The sequence below is a fragment of the Urocitellus parryii genome, chromosome 1, assembly GCF_045843805.1.
Source record: "Urocitellus parryii isolate mUroPar1 chromosome 1, mUroPar1.hap1, whole genome shotgun sequence".
Lineage (NCBI taxonomy): Eukaryota > Metazoa > Chordata > Mammalia > Rodentia > Sciuridae > Urocitellus > Urocitellus parryii.
In genome coordinates this window covers 117,868,634-117,886,820 of record NC_135531.1, presented here as the reverse complement: position 1 = coordinate 117,886,820, position 18,187 = coordinate 117,868,634, and the positions used below count along the sequence as shown (strand labels likewise).

General features: G+C 46.8%; 1 protein-coding gene across 1 annotated transcript in view; it reads left to right on the top strand.

Moving 5' to 3' along the window:
• Window positions 1-12,440: 12,440 nt before the first annotated feature.
• Window positions 12,441-18,187, top strand: part of LOC144254621 (olfactory receptor 11L1-like) — a 44,761-nt gene continuing 39,014 nt past the window's right edge. Inside the window, exons 1-3 of the mRNA XM_077797999.1 lie at window positions 12,441-12,476; window positions 13,381-13,452; window positions 13,954-14,907. Of these exons, the coding sequence (XP_077654125.1) occupies window positions 12,441-12,476; window positions 13,381-13,452; window positions 13,954-14,907 (1,062 nt within the window). The remainder of the gene's footprint in view (window positions 12,477-13,380; window positions 13,453-13,953; window positions 14,908-18,187) is intronic.

Genomic DNA, 18,187 nt, shown 5'->3' with positions numbered 1-18,187 from the left:
ATAGGAGCAGGTAGGGGATTAACCAAGGACCTGCTCCCCCATGGGGAGGCAGAGTTGTAGGAGTACAGTGAGGTCTTTAATGTCATCTAGAAGGCTGGCAGGTCGGTGGGAATGTCCGTCATCTGAGCAAAGTGTACTTTCACTATGGATGAGTTTTAAGGTGACAGTGGGTCATGCTTCTGTCAAATCAGTCTGTCTGTGCATGTTTATGTTTATTGGTAGCCACGGAACCCTGGGACCTGAGGCATGAGGATGAGGAACAGAGCCAGGACCTCATCTCTCAAGCAGCCTTGAGGTCAACTGGGAGAGATGAGCACAGAGTCAGGCCAATGGGTCATTACAAGTTATTATCTGGGAGAAACATCACCCACCGGTCCTGCAGGAATATAGCAGAAAACTCTACAGTGACTTGCAGGGTCCAGGCAGACCCTGCCAGGTCTGCTGATGTGTGGGGGCGAGTGAAGCTGCAGGTAGATCCCCCACCAGTGCACACAGCGGCTGTGGAGGAAGGCAGCTGGGGCACCAGGTGGCCAGAGGTGGCCAGCCAGGCTCATGCTGGGCCTGAGGAGTGGCAGCAAGATAAGTTTGCAGGGAGTGGCTGGGCCAGATGACTCAGGCCCTGGCCTGTCCTCCAAGGTTCATGCCTATGAGTACAAATCCTGGCCTGGGCTTTGGTAATCAGTGGGGTGTAAAGGACCCTGAGGTTGCCTGCCCAAAGGTGAGGTGGAGAGGTGAAATGGATCGGCACTTCAGGTGCAAGCAGGACACTGAAGATGTGAGGTTTGAGAAGAAAGGGAAAGGGCCGAGGGCCTGGAATTGGAGAAGCCGACCTGGTTCCAGGTTGCAGGCTGTGCCACTTGCTAAGAGGCTGGGATGAGCTGGGTCACTTTCCCTGCTGCATTTCATCTCACACTGGAGGTCAGTGCTGCGGCCCTCTTACGAGGCTGTTCAGAGAGGGTCACATGAGCTAAGAGGCACCACATGCCAAAGAGAGGTTCTGGCATAAGCTGGATATATTTAACTAAAGACAGAAAAAGAGATGACAAAATAAGTGGAGCAAGGATAATGAGTCAGAAGATGAGCTGCCTCGGGTTGGGGCAATAAAGCAACCTATTGGCTCCCATGCATGGATAAGTTGATTATTAGGGTCATTTGAACCCAGACACCCCCATCTGATTGGCAGGCTAAGGAAAGGTCACCATTTCTGGTGGGATCATGGTAGTTTTTAGGAGGTTGGGGTGAGGTAGGGGAGCTCACTTATTGTTTTAGAGCTGTTAAGCGCAAAGCTCAAAATGTTTTCTTTCTTTCTTTTCTTTTTCTTTTTTTTGGCACCAGAGCTTGAGCCCAGGGGTGCTTAACCACTGAGCCACATCCGCAGCTTTTTTGTAACATTTTATTTGGAGACAGGGTCTTGCTGGGTTGCTTAGGGCCTCACTAAGTTGATAAGAATTGCTTTGAACTTCCAATCCTCCCATTTCAGCTTCCCAAAACCGCTGTAATTAGGGCGTGCACCTCAGGGCCAGGCATAAAATTGCTTCTTAAGCTTGTTTTCTGACACTGGGAGGCTAATGAGGTCTATAACATTGTTCTTAAAAACAAAGTTCCCTTAGGAGTGGGCCAGAGGTGGGATGGATGATAGTAGCCCCATGGGAAGCTCCTCCCGGGCATCTGATTATTTAACTTGAATTCCTGTTTCTCATGGTCTCTCTTTCAGGCTGAACAATCTTTGTGCCAATACTCCTTGTTGTTAATGTGGTTCTGATGCTCAGCCTCTCCATTCCTGACCCTAATCCTGACCGACTCAGGGTGCAGAGTTTAGGATCTCCCGGGGAAACCCTGCCCATCCTCCACTCCTCCTCTAGCCTCCCTGGCCTGCCTCCTCTGAGGCCATCAGCTGGCTGGAATACAGAACCCACGTTCTCCTCTGCTGGTGGCCTTAGCTTCCTTCCAGGGGTGGGGCTCCTGGTCTCTGCACAGCCTCCTGTTTACGAGGAGCCCTATTGGCCAAGGCCCTCATCTCTCCCGGGTGCCACCCTCCACTCTGCTAGAGGGATCTACAATCTCCCAGCCCCACAGCCTGAGCTGAAACCTCAAGAGCACCAGGTCTGACTCAGCATTTCCCTCCAGCTTGGGGATGTTAAAATGTCTCTGTTTGTTTCCACTTAAGCAATTGCACCCTGCATTTGTAACCCTGACATTTTTTTAATGGGGTGAAATACACTTAACAAAAAATTTACTATCCTGGGGGCTGGGGCTGTAGCTCAGTGCCTACCTAGCATGTGTGAGACACTAGGTTCAAGTCTCATCACCCCATAAAATAAATAAATAAAGGTATTGTGTCCAACTACAACTAAAAAAATACATTTTTTAAAAATTTATAATCCTGTTTGTAAGCATAGAGTCGGTAATATTAAATACATCAATAGTGTTGAAAACGATGATAATCTCCTAAACATTTCACTGCACACAGCTGTCGCTCTGTTAAATAATAACTTCCTGCTTGCTATGCCCCGTGGCTGGCGACACCTTTCTGCTTTCTGTCCCTCTCATCCTGCCCACTCAAGGTGACTCACCCAGGTGCATCCTCTAATACTCGTCTTTCCTGTCAACTTACTTGACTCAGTGTCACTTCTGCAACAATCATCCTCATCATAACATGTTGCAGATTTCTTCATGTGTAACCGTAATAATGTTTCATTTTACACACATACACACACACACACACACACACACACACACACACACACACACACACCACAGTTGACTATTAACTCCTCTGTCAGGAACTCATGGGCTGCTTCTGTATTTCAGCCGTGTGTGGAATGCCTCTAAGAGCACAAATACACATGCAATCTTTCCAGACCCTGGTTTATTCTGGTGGGTCTGTACCTGGAGGTGGGATTCCACATCATAAGGTAGTTCTAGCTTCTCCAACAGTGCCAAAGTTTCCACTTTCTTTACAAGCTCCCCACTCTTGCCATTTTCTGCTCTTATTTTTCATGGTTTTCCTTTTTCAGTGCTCATGCTGGGGTCACACCCAGGGCCTTGCACATTCTGGACAAACACTCCACTGCGACCGTGTCTCCAGCCTTGTTTCCTGCTTTCTATTGCACTGACCTAATGAGTGTGAGCTCCTAGCCCTGCGTTTTCTCCCCAGAAGCCCCACTGAAGCCTGGCCCACTCAGGTGGTCTCTTACTCCCTGTAGGCACAGCAACAGCCTTCCCTGCCCAGGGAGGGATGCTGGCACCCAGTGCACCTTGGTGCTGCCATGGAAGGAATTCAGGGAGAAGGGCCAAGCTCTGATCACTCCCAGGGTCCAGTGGTGGTGAAAGTGGACCAAGGGCCTACCAGAGGTGGATGACGAAGAGGCAGATGCCCTCCCCAGCACTCTCCATGCCCAGAGCTCCAGGCAGCGCAACTGCATTTCAACAAACTGTATCTATGTGATAATGCTACATTTAAAGAGTGGTTTGTATTATTATTTTATGCAGTTTGCCTGATTCAGGGACAATAATGCATTCTGTTCACATTTTTATTCCCAAGTCCCTTTCCTCTGAGCCAGGACAGAGTAAAGTAGAGTCAAGCTCCTGCAGGAAGTTAATAAATGTGATGGCCCATGGATGTTGTGAGGCAAATTTACTTTAGAGGAACATTTAACTTTTGTAGATTTTGGAAGTATTTTTAATGGAATAAATATAATAAGAAATATAAAAAATTATGTGATGGCCCAACAGAGACTCGCCATTTCTCTTATACCTGCTCTGTGTTTTAGATGGGAGAGAGTCTCCACTTGAGCACATGTAGGGAGCAGTACTGGCTGTGGACAGGGCTGGACTGGACAGTGCTGTCCTGTGTTCCTCAGGCTGGCCGCAGGCCACCACTTACTGGTTTAATAGATGATTTCAGCTGCCACGCACCAGAGTGCATGTCCTGCTTCAGGGGAAACTGGCACATGGACAAAATAGTGACACAGAGGTGTGACATTGCCAGACCCAAGTACTGGGGGGAGGGGCAGCAGAACACAGGTAGCATGTGAGCCCGGGGACGGACCTGAAAACTCACAAAGGAGCTTGTGTCTGAAGTTGGTGCTCCGGAGGCTTGGCAGATACAGCCTGCCCTGTCATTCTGGAGGATTCTACTCAGAGGAAGCAGTGTGCAGAGAGCGGCCGAAGATGCAGGACTCTGTTTTTCTGGTGTGCTGGGTCCTCAGGAATTTGATGTGTCTCCTTCTTAGGTGGCCTTCCAGGGAGACTGGATAGGGCTAGTTGTGCGTGCTATTCCAGAAAGTGTGATTTTTGTTGGTAGAAAGTGGATCCCAATGGCTGACTCACATTGTCACGGCACACAGTATGTCTACACTGCTGATGAGGCAGTCAGTGTGGAAGCCCTTGGGTCAGTGTGGACTAGAGGCTTTGTATATCCTCAGGGACATCCCAGGACAGCTGGGGTGGAATGGCACAGCAAAGTCGTGGGGTGTTCTGCCGGCTATTAGAGGCAGCCCCGCCCCGGCTGCAGCTGCACAGAACCCATTGTCCATCTGACAAATGGAAGACACATATGCCAGGCCTCCCTGGCCTCCACTGGGCAAGGTGTCTGGGAAGCTCTCCAGGGAGCTTGGAGGCCGCCCCAGCCCTTCGTGTGGATCCAGTCTCCAGTCTGTGTGAAACGCAGGAGAAAGGTGGGGGCACTTTTCCAGCCCTCAGACTTACACACTTCTTCAGGCGCTTCCTAGATCAGGTCCAGGCTTCACACCGTGCAGTTGTGGATGACAGTTTAATACAGAAACATGCCTTGGCCCTGAGCACTCCTGCTGCAGGTCCACGCTAAGAGGGTCTGAATGTATGGGTCTCCCACAAATTCCACTGCAGGAAAAGAAGGAAAAATCATGAGCCAGAGGAAAAACAATTTTCTTCTGCCTTCTATGACATTTAAAGGAAGATAAAGGACATAGTTATTGGATTAATTCGAGGCAAGGTGGGAGGGAAATCAGGAAAAAACTCATCATGGTGTTTGAAGGTGGTTTCCTAAAAGTGGAAACAGGAGGTACAACACTTAAATAAAGAAACAAGTGTCAACATATCTTGTATGTTGACCAAGGGCCTACCAGAGGTGGATGCAGAGGAGGCGGATGATAAATTGTGGTATAAAGGTGTATTAAGAATTGTAATGCAAAAGAGAGAGAGAGAGAGAGAGAGAGAGAGAGAGAGAGAGAGAGAGAAAAGGATCACCTAAAAAAAAAAAAAGAAACAAAAACCAAAGAACAACAAAAAATCCAAAAGATTAGAGATTCTGGCATAAACTTATTTTGGAAATGGACATATTTTCAAAGTGTGTAAGTAAAGGTAGGTGACCCTAACTAGGCCCTTCAAAAGCAATATTCATCCAAAATTTAACTTTACAAGTAAAATTACTCTGAAAAGCTGATCTTCCTAGGTGGATGTGGTGGTGACAGCCGCGTCCCAGCAGCTACATCCAGAAGCCGTCCCAGCCCTGGTGGATGACCTCTGTCTACCCTTCACCCAGCAGGTTCACCCCCTGCTGTGCCTGCTTTGGCCTCCTCCCTGTGGGCCTCCCTTACCAGCTCCTGAGCTGCCTGGTAGGATGGGACCTTGAATGGCTTGTGTAATTGTCATGAGTTCTCGTCCCTTGGTGTCCCTTGGAGCTTCATTCTATTGATGTAGCACCTGCAATCCCGTGACTGTCCCTAGAGCACTTTGAAGCTGAGACAACTTGCAAACCCCATGTTCCCACCTGCCCCTGCAGTGACCCTGGTGCTCACACGGACTTCTCTGCCTGTGTCCTGTGGTGACATGGCTTCTAAATAAGGCGTCGTGGAAACTAAGAGTGGAGCATGTGGCTCTGATGTGACCCAGCGGATGCTCTTCCAAAGACCGGCTCCCCAGCCACAGAACACCACGGGAGAAAGAAGAGGAAGTGCAGGTCTCTGGGGACACTGTTGTCTGCAGAGGCTAATTGTTCTGAGTTTCCTTATCTCCAGGGTGTGTTCCAAACAGAACTGTTCCTTTGTGAGGCTCCATCTCTAGTTATGAGTCGGGTGGTGACAGGGATAACAGCAAGTGGGCTGCCAGTTTCAGGATGTGGCTGTCCTGGAAAGAGTGACTGGTGGTTTGGGGCCTGTTCATTTATCCTCTGTGGCTGGTTGCTTCAGCTAATTCACTAGTTTAACTCAATTACTTGATTCCAGAGAATGGTTCTCATTTTTAAAAGAAGTCATTTGGCACAATTTTTCCTGGGACATTAACATATTGATAAAATACAATGTCATCTGTCACTCTGCTGGGAAGAATGCAAAGCATTATTCATAATAGCCCAGGGGATCAAATAGGTACACAGACAATGCAGCAAGAAATGACATAGACTATTAAGATAATCCCAGTCCTTTATTAAAAAATAGAAATAAAAATAATATATGTGACAATAATTCTTCCAATAACTTAGGTTGCAGGACTTGGACATCTAACGTACCCATTGCACATCAAGCCCTCTCTGCAGGTTAGCAATGGTGCAGTGTTAGGATGAGGGGCTGGGGCTTTGGGGCAGTAAAGCCTTGACAGGCACTCCTGGGAAATCCCTCCCCTGCCACCCTGTGCTGAGGCAATTCCTATACTGACAAAGTTGAGTTTAGGTTTGTCAACAAACTGTGTCCCCACCTTAGTTCAGGATCATTTTGTCTATGAAATTAAAGAATTAAATTTTAGAAAACACTTGACTGTCTATCCCATCTATCAAATCATCTGTCCTTCTGTAATATCTAAGCAAGGGATAGTCTTCCATGCAACTTCAGCCTGAGTTTTAGAACACGCTTTCTTTTATTGAACCAAAATATCTACAGCAGTTACCACAACATATCCAGGCTACTCATAATATCACCAATATCATGGTGCTAACTCATTTCAGAATTTCAAACTTCTCTGTGCAACAATAAATTAACTATGTACCTATGAAGAAAAAATTTTAAAATTTACTGGAAAATATTAAAAAATTAAAATATTAATCCAAGATAAAATTTAAATATTTACACATTAGTAAATATATTAATTTAGTGTGATGCACAAATGGATACTTATTTTTAGTTCAACAGTGTAACCTTGTGTGTGTACCTGTGTTACTGAGGATTCAACTCATGAGTGTTCTACCATTGAATTACTTCCCCAGCCTATTTTTAAATTCTTGTTTTGAGATGGGGTCTTGCTAAGTTGCTAAAGCTGGCCTAGAACATACTATCCTCATGCCTCAGTTTCCCAAGTTGCTGGGATTATAGGTAGACCACACCATACCCAATTTCACAACATAATTCTTAATTAATATGCAATTAAAAAATAAGTGTGCCACATTCAAAATGAGAAGCCAGTATCAGGATGCTTGATCCACTATGAAGTTAATGACTATAAATGAGCATTTCTTGGGACATATTACTATTTTAAGTCACTATCAGAAATCATGGTGCACACAGGAAGAAAAGGTTCTTGGAAAGAATGACCACGTGACTTGGGCTGGGAGGAAGAGGAGAAGATGAATGCATGAGTTCATTTTGCATTACTTTAACATGATACATGAGATGGGCTAACTTTATAAGGAAAAGAACAATTTAGCTGATACTTTTGTGACTGAAAATCCAAACAGCTGGCACAGGCTCTGGCTGGCCCTGTTGGCTGTATCACCATCTCTCTGGGGCTCATCCACACTCCCAGCAGATGAACTCTTGAGGGACAAGTAAGAGCCACATTGTAGCAATGACTGAGTGGGAGAGGAGCACAGAGCAGGGCCTTCCAAAACTAAGTTCCCGTAGCCTGTGGGTGCACACATGTTGATGTCTTTAATCCTGTGGGAACATAAAAATGCACACTGTGCCCTGCACTTTATACATTTCAAGCCATGTCAATATTCCCTTCCTTCTAGAGACCATGTGTCTCCAGCTAGTGTCTTCTTGATGCAGGATAGGGAAGCCCACCCTGTCATGACATGGTGGAACATTGGACAGTAGCCTCCTGATGCTCCTGCCTGCCATGACCGGCTCTCACCGGGCAGCTGGACTGACTTGTGCAGCTGATATATTCTGGTTGTGGCTGTGCGAATTGCTTCTTCCCAGGGCCCCTCTGGCCTGAGGAGGTGAGCTGAGATGGTCTTTGAAAACCTGCAGCTGGCCTTCTCCTTTTCTCCAGCTGGGGTTGACCTGCACATAGGTCGGTCACCTTATTTCTGCAGCTGACAAAGAAAGAATACACAGTTTACTTTGTAGGCCCCACTAAGCCTCTCTCTGCAAGGTCTCAGGTCTTAGAAGAGCTATAATGGCATCAGATGGAAACGGTCCATCCTGAAACAGGATCCATAAACAGTATGTTAATTTTCCCACTAGAGAGAAAAGGCCTATCATGGACATTAACTATTATTATTATTTTGGGAGGGAGGGGTACCCGGGGTTGAACTCAGGGACACTTGACCACTGAGCCAGATCCCAGCCCTATTTAACTCACGATCCTCCTGCCTCAGCCTCCCAAACCATTGGGATTACAGGCATGTGCTACCGCGCCAGGCTGGATATTAACCATTTAAAAAAAAAAAAAAAAAAAAAACCTGCGGAAAAGCCAAGCTACAGACCATAGACTAGAATCCTGCTGTGTGACCTAGTAGGTGGGCCACATGAGGAGTGTGTAAGGCAGAGCACCAGGAGCCTGACTCTGGGTGACAGTACTCTGGGTATTTGGAAATACACATTTTGTCTGTAGTTTCTTTCATTTTCCAAATTTTCTAAAACTATACATATAAATCATATTTTTTTTTAAAAAACTGTGTATTAGTCAAATCAGCATCAACAAATAACTAATGATGTAGCCTTCCCTGTCACATTATTTGTGTGATTCTCTTGTGTATCCTAATACTCCAAAGAGGTCAAGGCATGTAGTAGGTGCTTAAATTAATGATTGATTAAAAAAGCAAAAAAAAAAAAGTTTCTATTTTTTAACTTCTTTATTCAATACTTCAACATTTTCTTTTAAACTGAAATATTCAAAATCACTTTCACTAGAAGTATTAACAAATTGAATTTTAAGTAGACAGACTTCCACATACTTAGATTAAAAATAAATCCTGCTATACTTAAGACCTGGATTGATAATCTTTTCCAATTTGTCTGTAATTCATATGTTACATTTTCTTAGATTGAGAGATTCACTAAGAATGAATTTTTTTTTTTTTTTTTTTTTGTGGTGCTGGGGATTGAACCCAGGGCTTTGTGCACTTGAGTTAAGCACTCTACCAACTGAGCTACATCCCCAGGCCAAGAATAAGCTTTAAGCTGGGTGTAGTGGCATACATCTGTAATCCTAATGGCTCAGGAGGCTGAGACAGGAGGATCAGGAGTTCAAAGCCAGCCTCAGCAATGGTGAGGCACTAAGCAACTCAGTGAGATCCTGTTTCTAAACAAAACACAATATATGGCTGGGAATGTAGCTCAGTGGTCAAGTGCCCCTGAGCACAATCCCTGGTACCAAAAAAAAAAAAAAAAAAAAAAAAAAGAATAACCTTTTGCAAGATTTCTTTAATTGAATGAGTTAGTTTGAACATGGAGATATATATTAGACATATGTATATACATATATGTGTATATGTATATGGTCCTACCATTGCTGTCACATACATGTAGATATGTACACCTATACACACACACACACACACACACACACATATATATATATATATATATATATATATATATATATATATATATACATATATTATAGCAAAGGTGGGACCCATTCTAAGTTAAGAAAAAATTAAATCCATCTTATAAAGAATGTACAAATTGCTTCTATCTCAACGTTTTATCCACAGGAAAGCCTCAGTGGACACAGAGGAATCTCAGAAGTTAGCTTTCATTGTTTACAGACTTGATTGGCAAATTATAGAACACATTGGGGAAAAGGATTCTCAGTAGGACCAGGTCCCCAAGATACCCAGGGTTACTGAAAGGAGAAGTCTGCTCCACCCAGAGCCAGACACCAGCAGGAGAGACAAGTTCCAGCTCTCACAATGAAAATGCAGGCGGACTTTGGGTCAGAGGAGGGCAAGGCAGCTTTCAGAGCAGCAGCCCTTGGGTCTCCGTGTGGTGGCCAGAGGGACAGCAGGGGAGGCGTGTGCAGATGAGGCAGCTTTTCAAGGAGAAAATCAGCATGGTATGTGTTTCACATCCAAGGGCACAGTTTCCTGGCTATGGTTGTGGATTCCTCCTTGTCAGGGCAACTTGCGCCGCCTATGTAAAAAGAGATGGTCTTGCCTAAATGTGCTGGGATATAAAACTGTAATGACAACAACAACAAAAACTTAAAAAGGCTTCCTGAGACACCAAAGCCATTTAATGTACTGTAGGCAGATGGCATGTAAGAACAATAAAGGGGCTGGGGTAAGTGGCTCAGTGGTAGAGCACTTATCTAGCATGTGTGAGGCACTGGGTTCGATTCTCAGCACTGCATATAAATAAATAAAATAAAGGTCCATTGACATCTAAAAAACATTAAAAAAAGAACAATAATATTCTTGATTGTGTTTATTCTCATAAAATTTGAAAAAAAAAACCCTACAGAATTAGACCTGAGTTTATGCTGGTTGCCCTAGTACTGAAGCAGGCAGCGTTCTGAGAGGCAGCAATCTTTATTATTTTCAGCTAATGTAATGAAGCTATTTTTTTTTTTGTACCAGACATTGAACTCAGGGGTACTCAACCACTGAACCACATTCCCAGCCTTACCTTGTATTTTATTTAGAGATAAGAGCCTAGTACCTTGTTTTTGCTGAGGCTGGATCTAAACTCACAATCCTCCTGTCTCAGCCTCCAGAGCCACTGGGATTACAGGCATGCGCCACCGTACCCGGCTCATGAAGCTAATTTTAAAAGTTGGAAATAATATTTAAGTAATTGTAGTGAGTTTATTATTGAAAGTATTTAAGCAATGAATGGTGATTAAATAATTTCAGTTTCTTCTTGCATTTGAACATACAAAAGAAAGTTTAGCCAGAAGCTGTGGTGCACTTCTGTAATCCCAGAGGCTCAGGAGGCTGAGACAGGAGGATTTGGAGTTCAAAGCCAGCCTCAGCAACATTGAGGTGTTAAACAAGTCAGTGAGATCCTGTCTCTAAATAAAATACAAAATAGGGCTGGGGATGTGGTTCAGTGGTTGAGTGCCCCTGAGTTCATTCCCCAGTACCCCGCCCCCCAAAAAGGAACTTTAACTGGGAAACTGAGCCCAAAACTCTGTAAACTTAGTCTAGTGGGATGCTGTGCTTGTTTGCTCTTATTGGGGTCTCACAAACCTGCATATCATACTTCCCCATGGCTAAATGATTTATTTTTAATTTATTCATGATCAAGGTAAATGTAATAAAAATATGATATAAGGTGTATATAAGGGTCTGTAAAAGTGAGCGAGTTAAGCAGGATATTACATTTAAAAGGAACAGTAAATAGATTTACTTAATTACATGATAATGTCACACACAAAAAGTGAGAAAGCCAAGGTAGGAAAAGACCATGTTCCAAGATGGCGTAGTTAATAACTATAAGAATCTGGGGGCATAGCTCTATCATGGCTCTGTGCCCAGACAGCTTCTAAGTATCACCCAGTCTTGGAGCAAATCCTTCTATGTGGTTAAATTCCAGCACCCAGCATCCCCTGGTTGTTCATGCGAAGGTCGGAGGCAGAACTGCTGGGATATGCTCTTCAGGCCAAGGGGCAGTGCTTGCCTTGGATGGTGTCACCTGCTGGTCACACAGGTGACCAGCTCCTCCAGACTTCAGGCAGGAAGTGGTCTCTGAGGGGGCAAAAGGATGTGGGAAATGAGCCCGCAGACATGTCCAGGGACAATATCCCAGGGGCCTGTGAAGGGGACAGAAAGGCAAGATCTGGGTGGCTAGAAGAATCCAGAGGAGATGAGAGTCAGGAGCCAAATGGGCAAGGAGAAGAGCAGACCCAGGTGTGAGAGGCAGGGAGAACCAGCAGGGCCCAGCCAACCAAGAATGCCCTGGGGTCCCTATGGCCTCGTCTTGAGCTGGATTTAAGAGATCCAGTGTGTGCGTGAGGCTTCCTGCTCCGTGCTGGGCTCCTGAAGGCAGCTTCATAGAGCTTACGATGTCATCTTCAGTCCATGTAAAGGTTCCATGTTCAGTGGACATAGCCTTCCTGATGCTTTTGCCCAGGCACAAGAGGAGAAAACAGAACACAGCAAAAAACCGAACTGCAGTCTTGGAGATGATGAGCAAAGTGGCAAATCAGCAGAAGAGAGGGTCCTCAGGGGAGTGCGTGGACTGGCCAGTGTTCTGTTCACCAACCAGGGATGATCCGATCCGCAGCTCCACTGTGCCCCTCTGTAAGAGGCACTTTCACTTCCTCACAGAGACTGAGTTACTGAGTAGGGCACAGTGGTCATGGAGGGCCGCAGGGAAAGCGCTGCAGCCATCAGGGTGAGAGATGGTGGAACCTATTCCAGGCAGCAAGCAAAGTGGGCAGATAATAGTGATCCCCCTGGACCTGGAAATAGTTGCAGGTGGAGCCAGCTGATTTTGCAGAACAGTCTAATATTGGGTCAAAGTCAAGGTTTCTGGTTGAGCGACTGGTAAAGAGTGCCCCCTAGTGGGGGTGGACAGCTGCACCAAGGGTCTGCTGGGCAGCTTTGGGAGATGAGGTCAAAGTAGCCTCAGGAGCTGAGTGGACATCTGTGGTGCATTTCAGATAGGACAGCTGTTTGCACACTAATATGCAAGACTGACACGTGAAATTGAGGGTTAAGAGCTGAGAGACTGAACCTAGAGTCAGGCTAGCAGGAGGCCCGGTGTAACCCCGGCACCATGAATGAATGAATGAGTAAAGTCAAGAGCTGCATGTTGAGCTGCTGTAAACCCTGAGAGTTTGCAAATGTGAAGAGCCTGCTATGGTGGAACCCAGAGGAATGTCACGGATATTAAGTGACAAGCTGATGAGGAAGAGGGAGGGGTCCTGAGAGCAGTGGACAAAGCAAGCAGAGGAGCTGGGGGTGGTGGTGGTCATGCCTGTGATCCCAGCTTCTCGGAGGCAGAGGCAGGAGGGTGGCAAGTGCAAGGCCACCCTGGGCAACTGGTGAGGCCCTGTCTAAAATCAAAAGGGCTGGGGTGGAGCTCAGTGGTAGAGCACTTGCCTTGCACGAATGAGGCCCGGGTTCAACCCCCACTACAACAAGCAAATGCACAAACCAACTCATAAATGAAGCAGAGGACTAAGGGCCACTGAAGAAAGGAACGGTCTCCACCAGGGAAGGAGTCCATGGGGGTGGGCAGCCCATGGAGGCAACACAGCTGGACCTTTGATGTGTGCTTCACCTCTTGTTTACAGGGAGCGAAAACCAGGCTTTTGACAAACTGGAACAACTCCAGCAGAGAGGTGGCCACTGCTGGCCAGGAGAGGGTGAGCTGGAAACCTACAGCACCTCCCAGCATGGGGGAGGACACAGCCCAAGTGAGGGACTAGCTGAGACCCAGGCACACCACTCCTTCAGGGTACAGACGAACGAATGGTAGGTGGGGGTGTTAGTGGCCTAAGCCTGCACGTGCTCCCATGGGGACCTCAGACTTCTGGTCAAAGAGATCACTTGTTGAAGGTACAGAGAGATAAGGCCATGCTGAGGTTTGGAAACAGAACACATTTGCAATCCTCACTGAGGAGACGGAGGAGTGACTGGGTCAGGAGGAGTGACTGGGTCAGGAAGCCTGGAGCCATTGATATTCAGATCCAAATGTGGTCAAATAAAAGGAGCATGGGATTGTGCATTTGAACCTCTCAAGAGCAGCACATGCAAACCTAAAACAAAACAAAAAAGCCCTGAAGGTCCAAACACCAGCGGTCATAATATTCTTGTCCTCGCACCCTGTGCTTATCATACATGTTTTCTGCACTCCCTGCCCCCAGACGAAGCAAGCCCCAAATGTGTCTGCAGTCACCGAGTATCAGTTGCTCGGATTCCGGACCCTTCAGGAGTGGCAGACCCTGCTCTTCACCATTTTCCTACTCATCTACATCCTGACCCTCACCGGGAACATCGTCGTCGTCATCATCGCAGTGGTGAGCCAGGACAGGCGCCTGCACTCCCCCATGTACACGTTCCTCCAGCACCTCTCTTTTCTGGAGATCTGGTACATGTCCACCATCGTGCCCCTTCTCCTGGCCAACCTGGCCTCCTGGGGCCGGGCCATCTCCTTCTCTGCCTGTATGGCGCAGCTCTACTTCTTCGTGTTCTCTGGGGCTACTGAGTGTTTCCTCCTGGCCATGATGGCCTACGACTGGTACCTGGCCATCTGCAGTCCACTGCACTACCCCTTCCTCATGAGCCCTGACACCTGCAGGCACCTGGTGGCCCTCTGCTGGTTGACAGGGGTGGGCACAGGCTTTCTGCCATCCATGATGATTTCCCAGCTAGACTTCTGTGGGCCCAACCAGATCAACCACTTCTTCTGTGACCTCCCGCCGCTCATGCAACTCTCCTGCTCCAGTGCCCACGTCACCGAGATGGCCATCTTTGTCCTGTTGGTCGAAGTGCTATGCATCTGCTTTCTCGTGACCCTCATGCCCTATGTCTTCATTGTGTCCTCCATATTGAGGATCCCTTCAGCTTCTGGACGGAGGAAGACCTTCTCCACCTGTGGGTCCCACCTGGCTGTTGTCACCATCTACTATGGGACCATGATCTCCATGTATGTGCGCCCTTGTGCCCACCTCTCACCCGAAATCAACAAGATCATCTCTGTCTTCTACACTGTGGTCACACCATTGATGAACCCAGTCATCTACAGTTTGAGGAACAAAGACTTCAAGGAGGGTGTTAGAAAAGCTATCAGAAGGCAGCACGGCTTCTGTGGAGTCGGAGTGAGAGGACAGGTCTTCATTAGGTAGGGAGAGTCTATAGGCAGCAGCTCCTGGAGCCAAGGCAGGATGAGGACTCTGGCTTCGGAGCCCAGGCTGAGCATCCCTGCTGGTGTGCAGAGGGTCCTGCGGCTGTAAGGAATCAGTGACTTGAGGTCCCCTGCCCACGACGACGTCAGAAGATGGGCTTCTGTGTGGGGACCTTCCGTCTTTAGGCATGTGTCGCTAAGGGGCAAAATTTCGACTTATGCAGTTGAGGGGAGAAATAAGGAATGTCCATACGCTTCTGCCCTTTTCAATGCTTTATGCATTCAAATTACTCGATACAGTTTAACTCTATAGATTGTTAATCAAGAAAACAACAATCCTTAATGCTATAGACGTAATCAATTCACAGCAAACAATTCTAAGTACTGCAAAACACACTTAATCATGACAGGCTCATGACGGACATTCCCTCTGCATGCTAAGTTCAAAAGTCTTAAGCCTTAGGCTTTATGTCCAGCAGATGCACACTCACTCAGACCGTGGTGACCAGGTCCAGAACCAAGGCAGGCTTTTCCTGGGTGGAGTGGACGACCGGTTGAGGAGAGGGTCGTAGGGAGAAGTTGCAGCTCTCACCAAGGTCCAGTCGAGGCGGTAGAGTTTGAGAGTGGTGAGGATCACCCAGAGGCTCAGGAACCATGACAAGTGATGGAATGTCAGGTCCTCATCAGGCTCTCCAGCTCGAGTGCATCCTTGTTTCGGCTGGCTGAATCCCTGTTCATTTGCTCTATTATTTATACTAAATTTGGGGGCTTTTTGACCTCCCTTTCAATCCTTATCAGCTACCACCGGATTTCTCAGTAACATCATTCACCCTGGGGTCAGAAACATCTGGTCTGGTGGTCTCCCCCCTGATCTTCTCGCCTTTCCCTCTTATCAGGCAAGGACAGCCTGCCAGGGGCTTCACTCCATTCATCAGGGTGACAGGAAGTAACTTGTTTGAGGCCACAATGGAGGGCTCTGGGGTGTCCTGGTAAGACTGCAGGTTTCAAACTGGAGTTTTAAAAATGGAGTGGCTTAGGCTCAGGCCTAAGACCATCCTCACTTCTGCTGGGAATAAGAAAGACTTCAAGGAGGATTATAGAAAAGCCCTGAGAAGGCAGCTCGGCTGGTCCCTGAGGGATTCCCTTTTACGCACTGTTTGGAAACTGGCCTTGCACACCTCAAACCTGATGTGTGACAGCTGGGGCAACAATGACTAAAAAAGGAAACCAAGACTTTGGAATTGTGTTTTGTCCTGCATTATCTCCTAGTGATAAGAGAACAAATAAAGCTTTTTTTTTTTTTTTTTTTTTTTTTTTTTTTTAATGGTGTAGGGATTGAACCCAGAGCCTTATGCATGTGAGGCAAGCCCTCTACAGACTGAGCTATATCCCCAGGCCCAGAGCGAATAAGCAGTTTTGAAGTGCCAAACATTTGTCTTGGATAAGTTAGACTTTTAGTATTTTCTGCTTAATGAAGTTTCAGGGAAGGAAGGAAGGGGAGAAGGGAGCGGAAGATCAGAGTGCTCTCTGCTATGATGGGCCTGGAGTCAGGCCCGCAGCACAACACAAACCCCCTCCACTCAGCCAGGATTTAGGAGATCTCTGCCACTACCCCCCCCTCCACACACACACCTTGACCAGTTCCATTCGTTAATTCCACAAATACTTTTAATTCCCTGAAGTAGGAGGTCTCCTGCTGCAGTCTGCAGTGCTTGGAGATACAAGATATACAAAAGGTGAGGAAGATTGCAATGAAGCCTAATTCCAGAAGGCAAGAGGGTTTGATCTCTATAGAGAATAAGGATGTGCTTCTGTTTCTCTAGAACATTGTGGAACAGAGAGTAGGCTGGGCGTGAAGGCAGACCTTAGCAAGGCCTGCATCAGCAGGGGTTTAGGGAAGCTCTGCCCACCAAGTGCTCAACCTTCACTGCTGGGAGGAGGAGAGCAGAAGTGGAGAGAGAAGTCCAGGCTGAAATAGTAGCAGTCAGGGCAGAAGAGGGAGGCAGAGTGACTGGGGAGGTGGACAGAGGTCAGCCTGGGGAGGGGTAGAGCCTTGTTCCTGTGGATCATTAGTAACCCTGAGGAGGTTTTGGATTTTTCACTAAGAGAAATGATTGATTATTGGAGGGTATGAAATATAGAATTGAAGATGAAGTTTGCATTTACAACTATTTAAAGACTATTTAAAGAAAAGATAGAGAAGGAACTGTTGGGTTAATGCAGCAGCTCATGGGGTAGAGGAAGTTGGTTTGATTTTAGATTTGATAATGAAATTCATGAAAGCAGGTCCCTTCAGGAAAGTGTAACCAAAAAAATCAAGAGAGCAAAGACAGAGCAGAGCAAAGGAATGGAAAATACAAAAAGGTGGGAGGAGGAACCCCACGTGGTAAGAGGCACCAGGAGGCTGCTGAGCTAGGGGCTCAGGGACAAAGCTGGTGGCTCAGGGGCGGAGCTGGCAGGAGGAAGGGACAGCAGGGAAGCTGGAGCCAGAGGGTTGCACTCTTCCTGACCCAGAGCACTGCTGTCCCGAGAGGGCAGTGTCTTTGTCATGCAGAGGGTGATACCACAGGGGGCAGTGCCCCTGAGAATGCTCCGGAGGGAAGGGAGCAGCTGTGTTTGCAAACAGTTTTCCTGAAGGGTAGTGTTGAAGGGGTGAGAGCCAAATATCTCACGGGAGGTGTAGTTGTGTTTTTATAAATTGTAAGATGTTAGCACCTGGGTGGATTCCAGCACAGGTGGGGAAGGCCATTAGTGTGCAAAAGCCTGAGAGGTCTCTAGTATAAGTGGCACCTGATGTGATAGTCAAGCCAAAGTGACTTCATTTTGTTTTGTGACTCCATTTTGTAAAACAACCATGCTAAGTGGAAGGGTTATTATGACTGCAGCAAGATGTTCTTTTCCTTTTGCTATAGAAACATTTAAGAACATGAAACTACCTAATGGGGCATTGTTTCTATAACTAGGGTAACAGGGCTCTGTTTCTGTAACTGGGGTGACTGGGCTAATTGTGATTGGCTAAGGGTCCCGCCACTTGACTACATTCTCCCACTTCTGTAACCTGGCTTGCTTGCATTGGCTAGACCCCCAAATGTCCCTTTTGCGGTTTTCAGGCTTATAAGGGGGGGCACCCTTGGAATTGTTTGGGGCTGATCAGGGGAACAGCTTTATGTTCTGATCAGCCGCCACCGGTGTGCTTCAATAAAGGCTTGATTCGATTATAGGTGAGTGGTCTGGAAGTCAGTTTGTGAAACCCC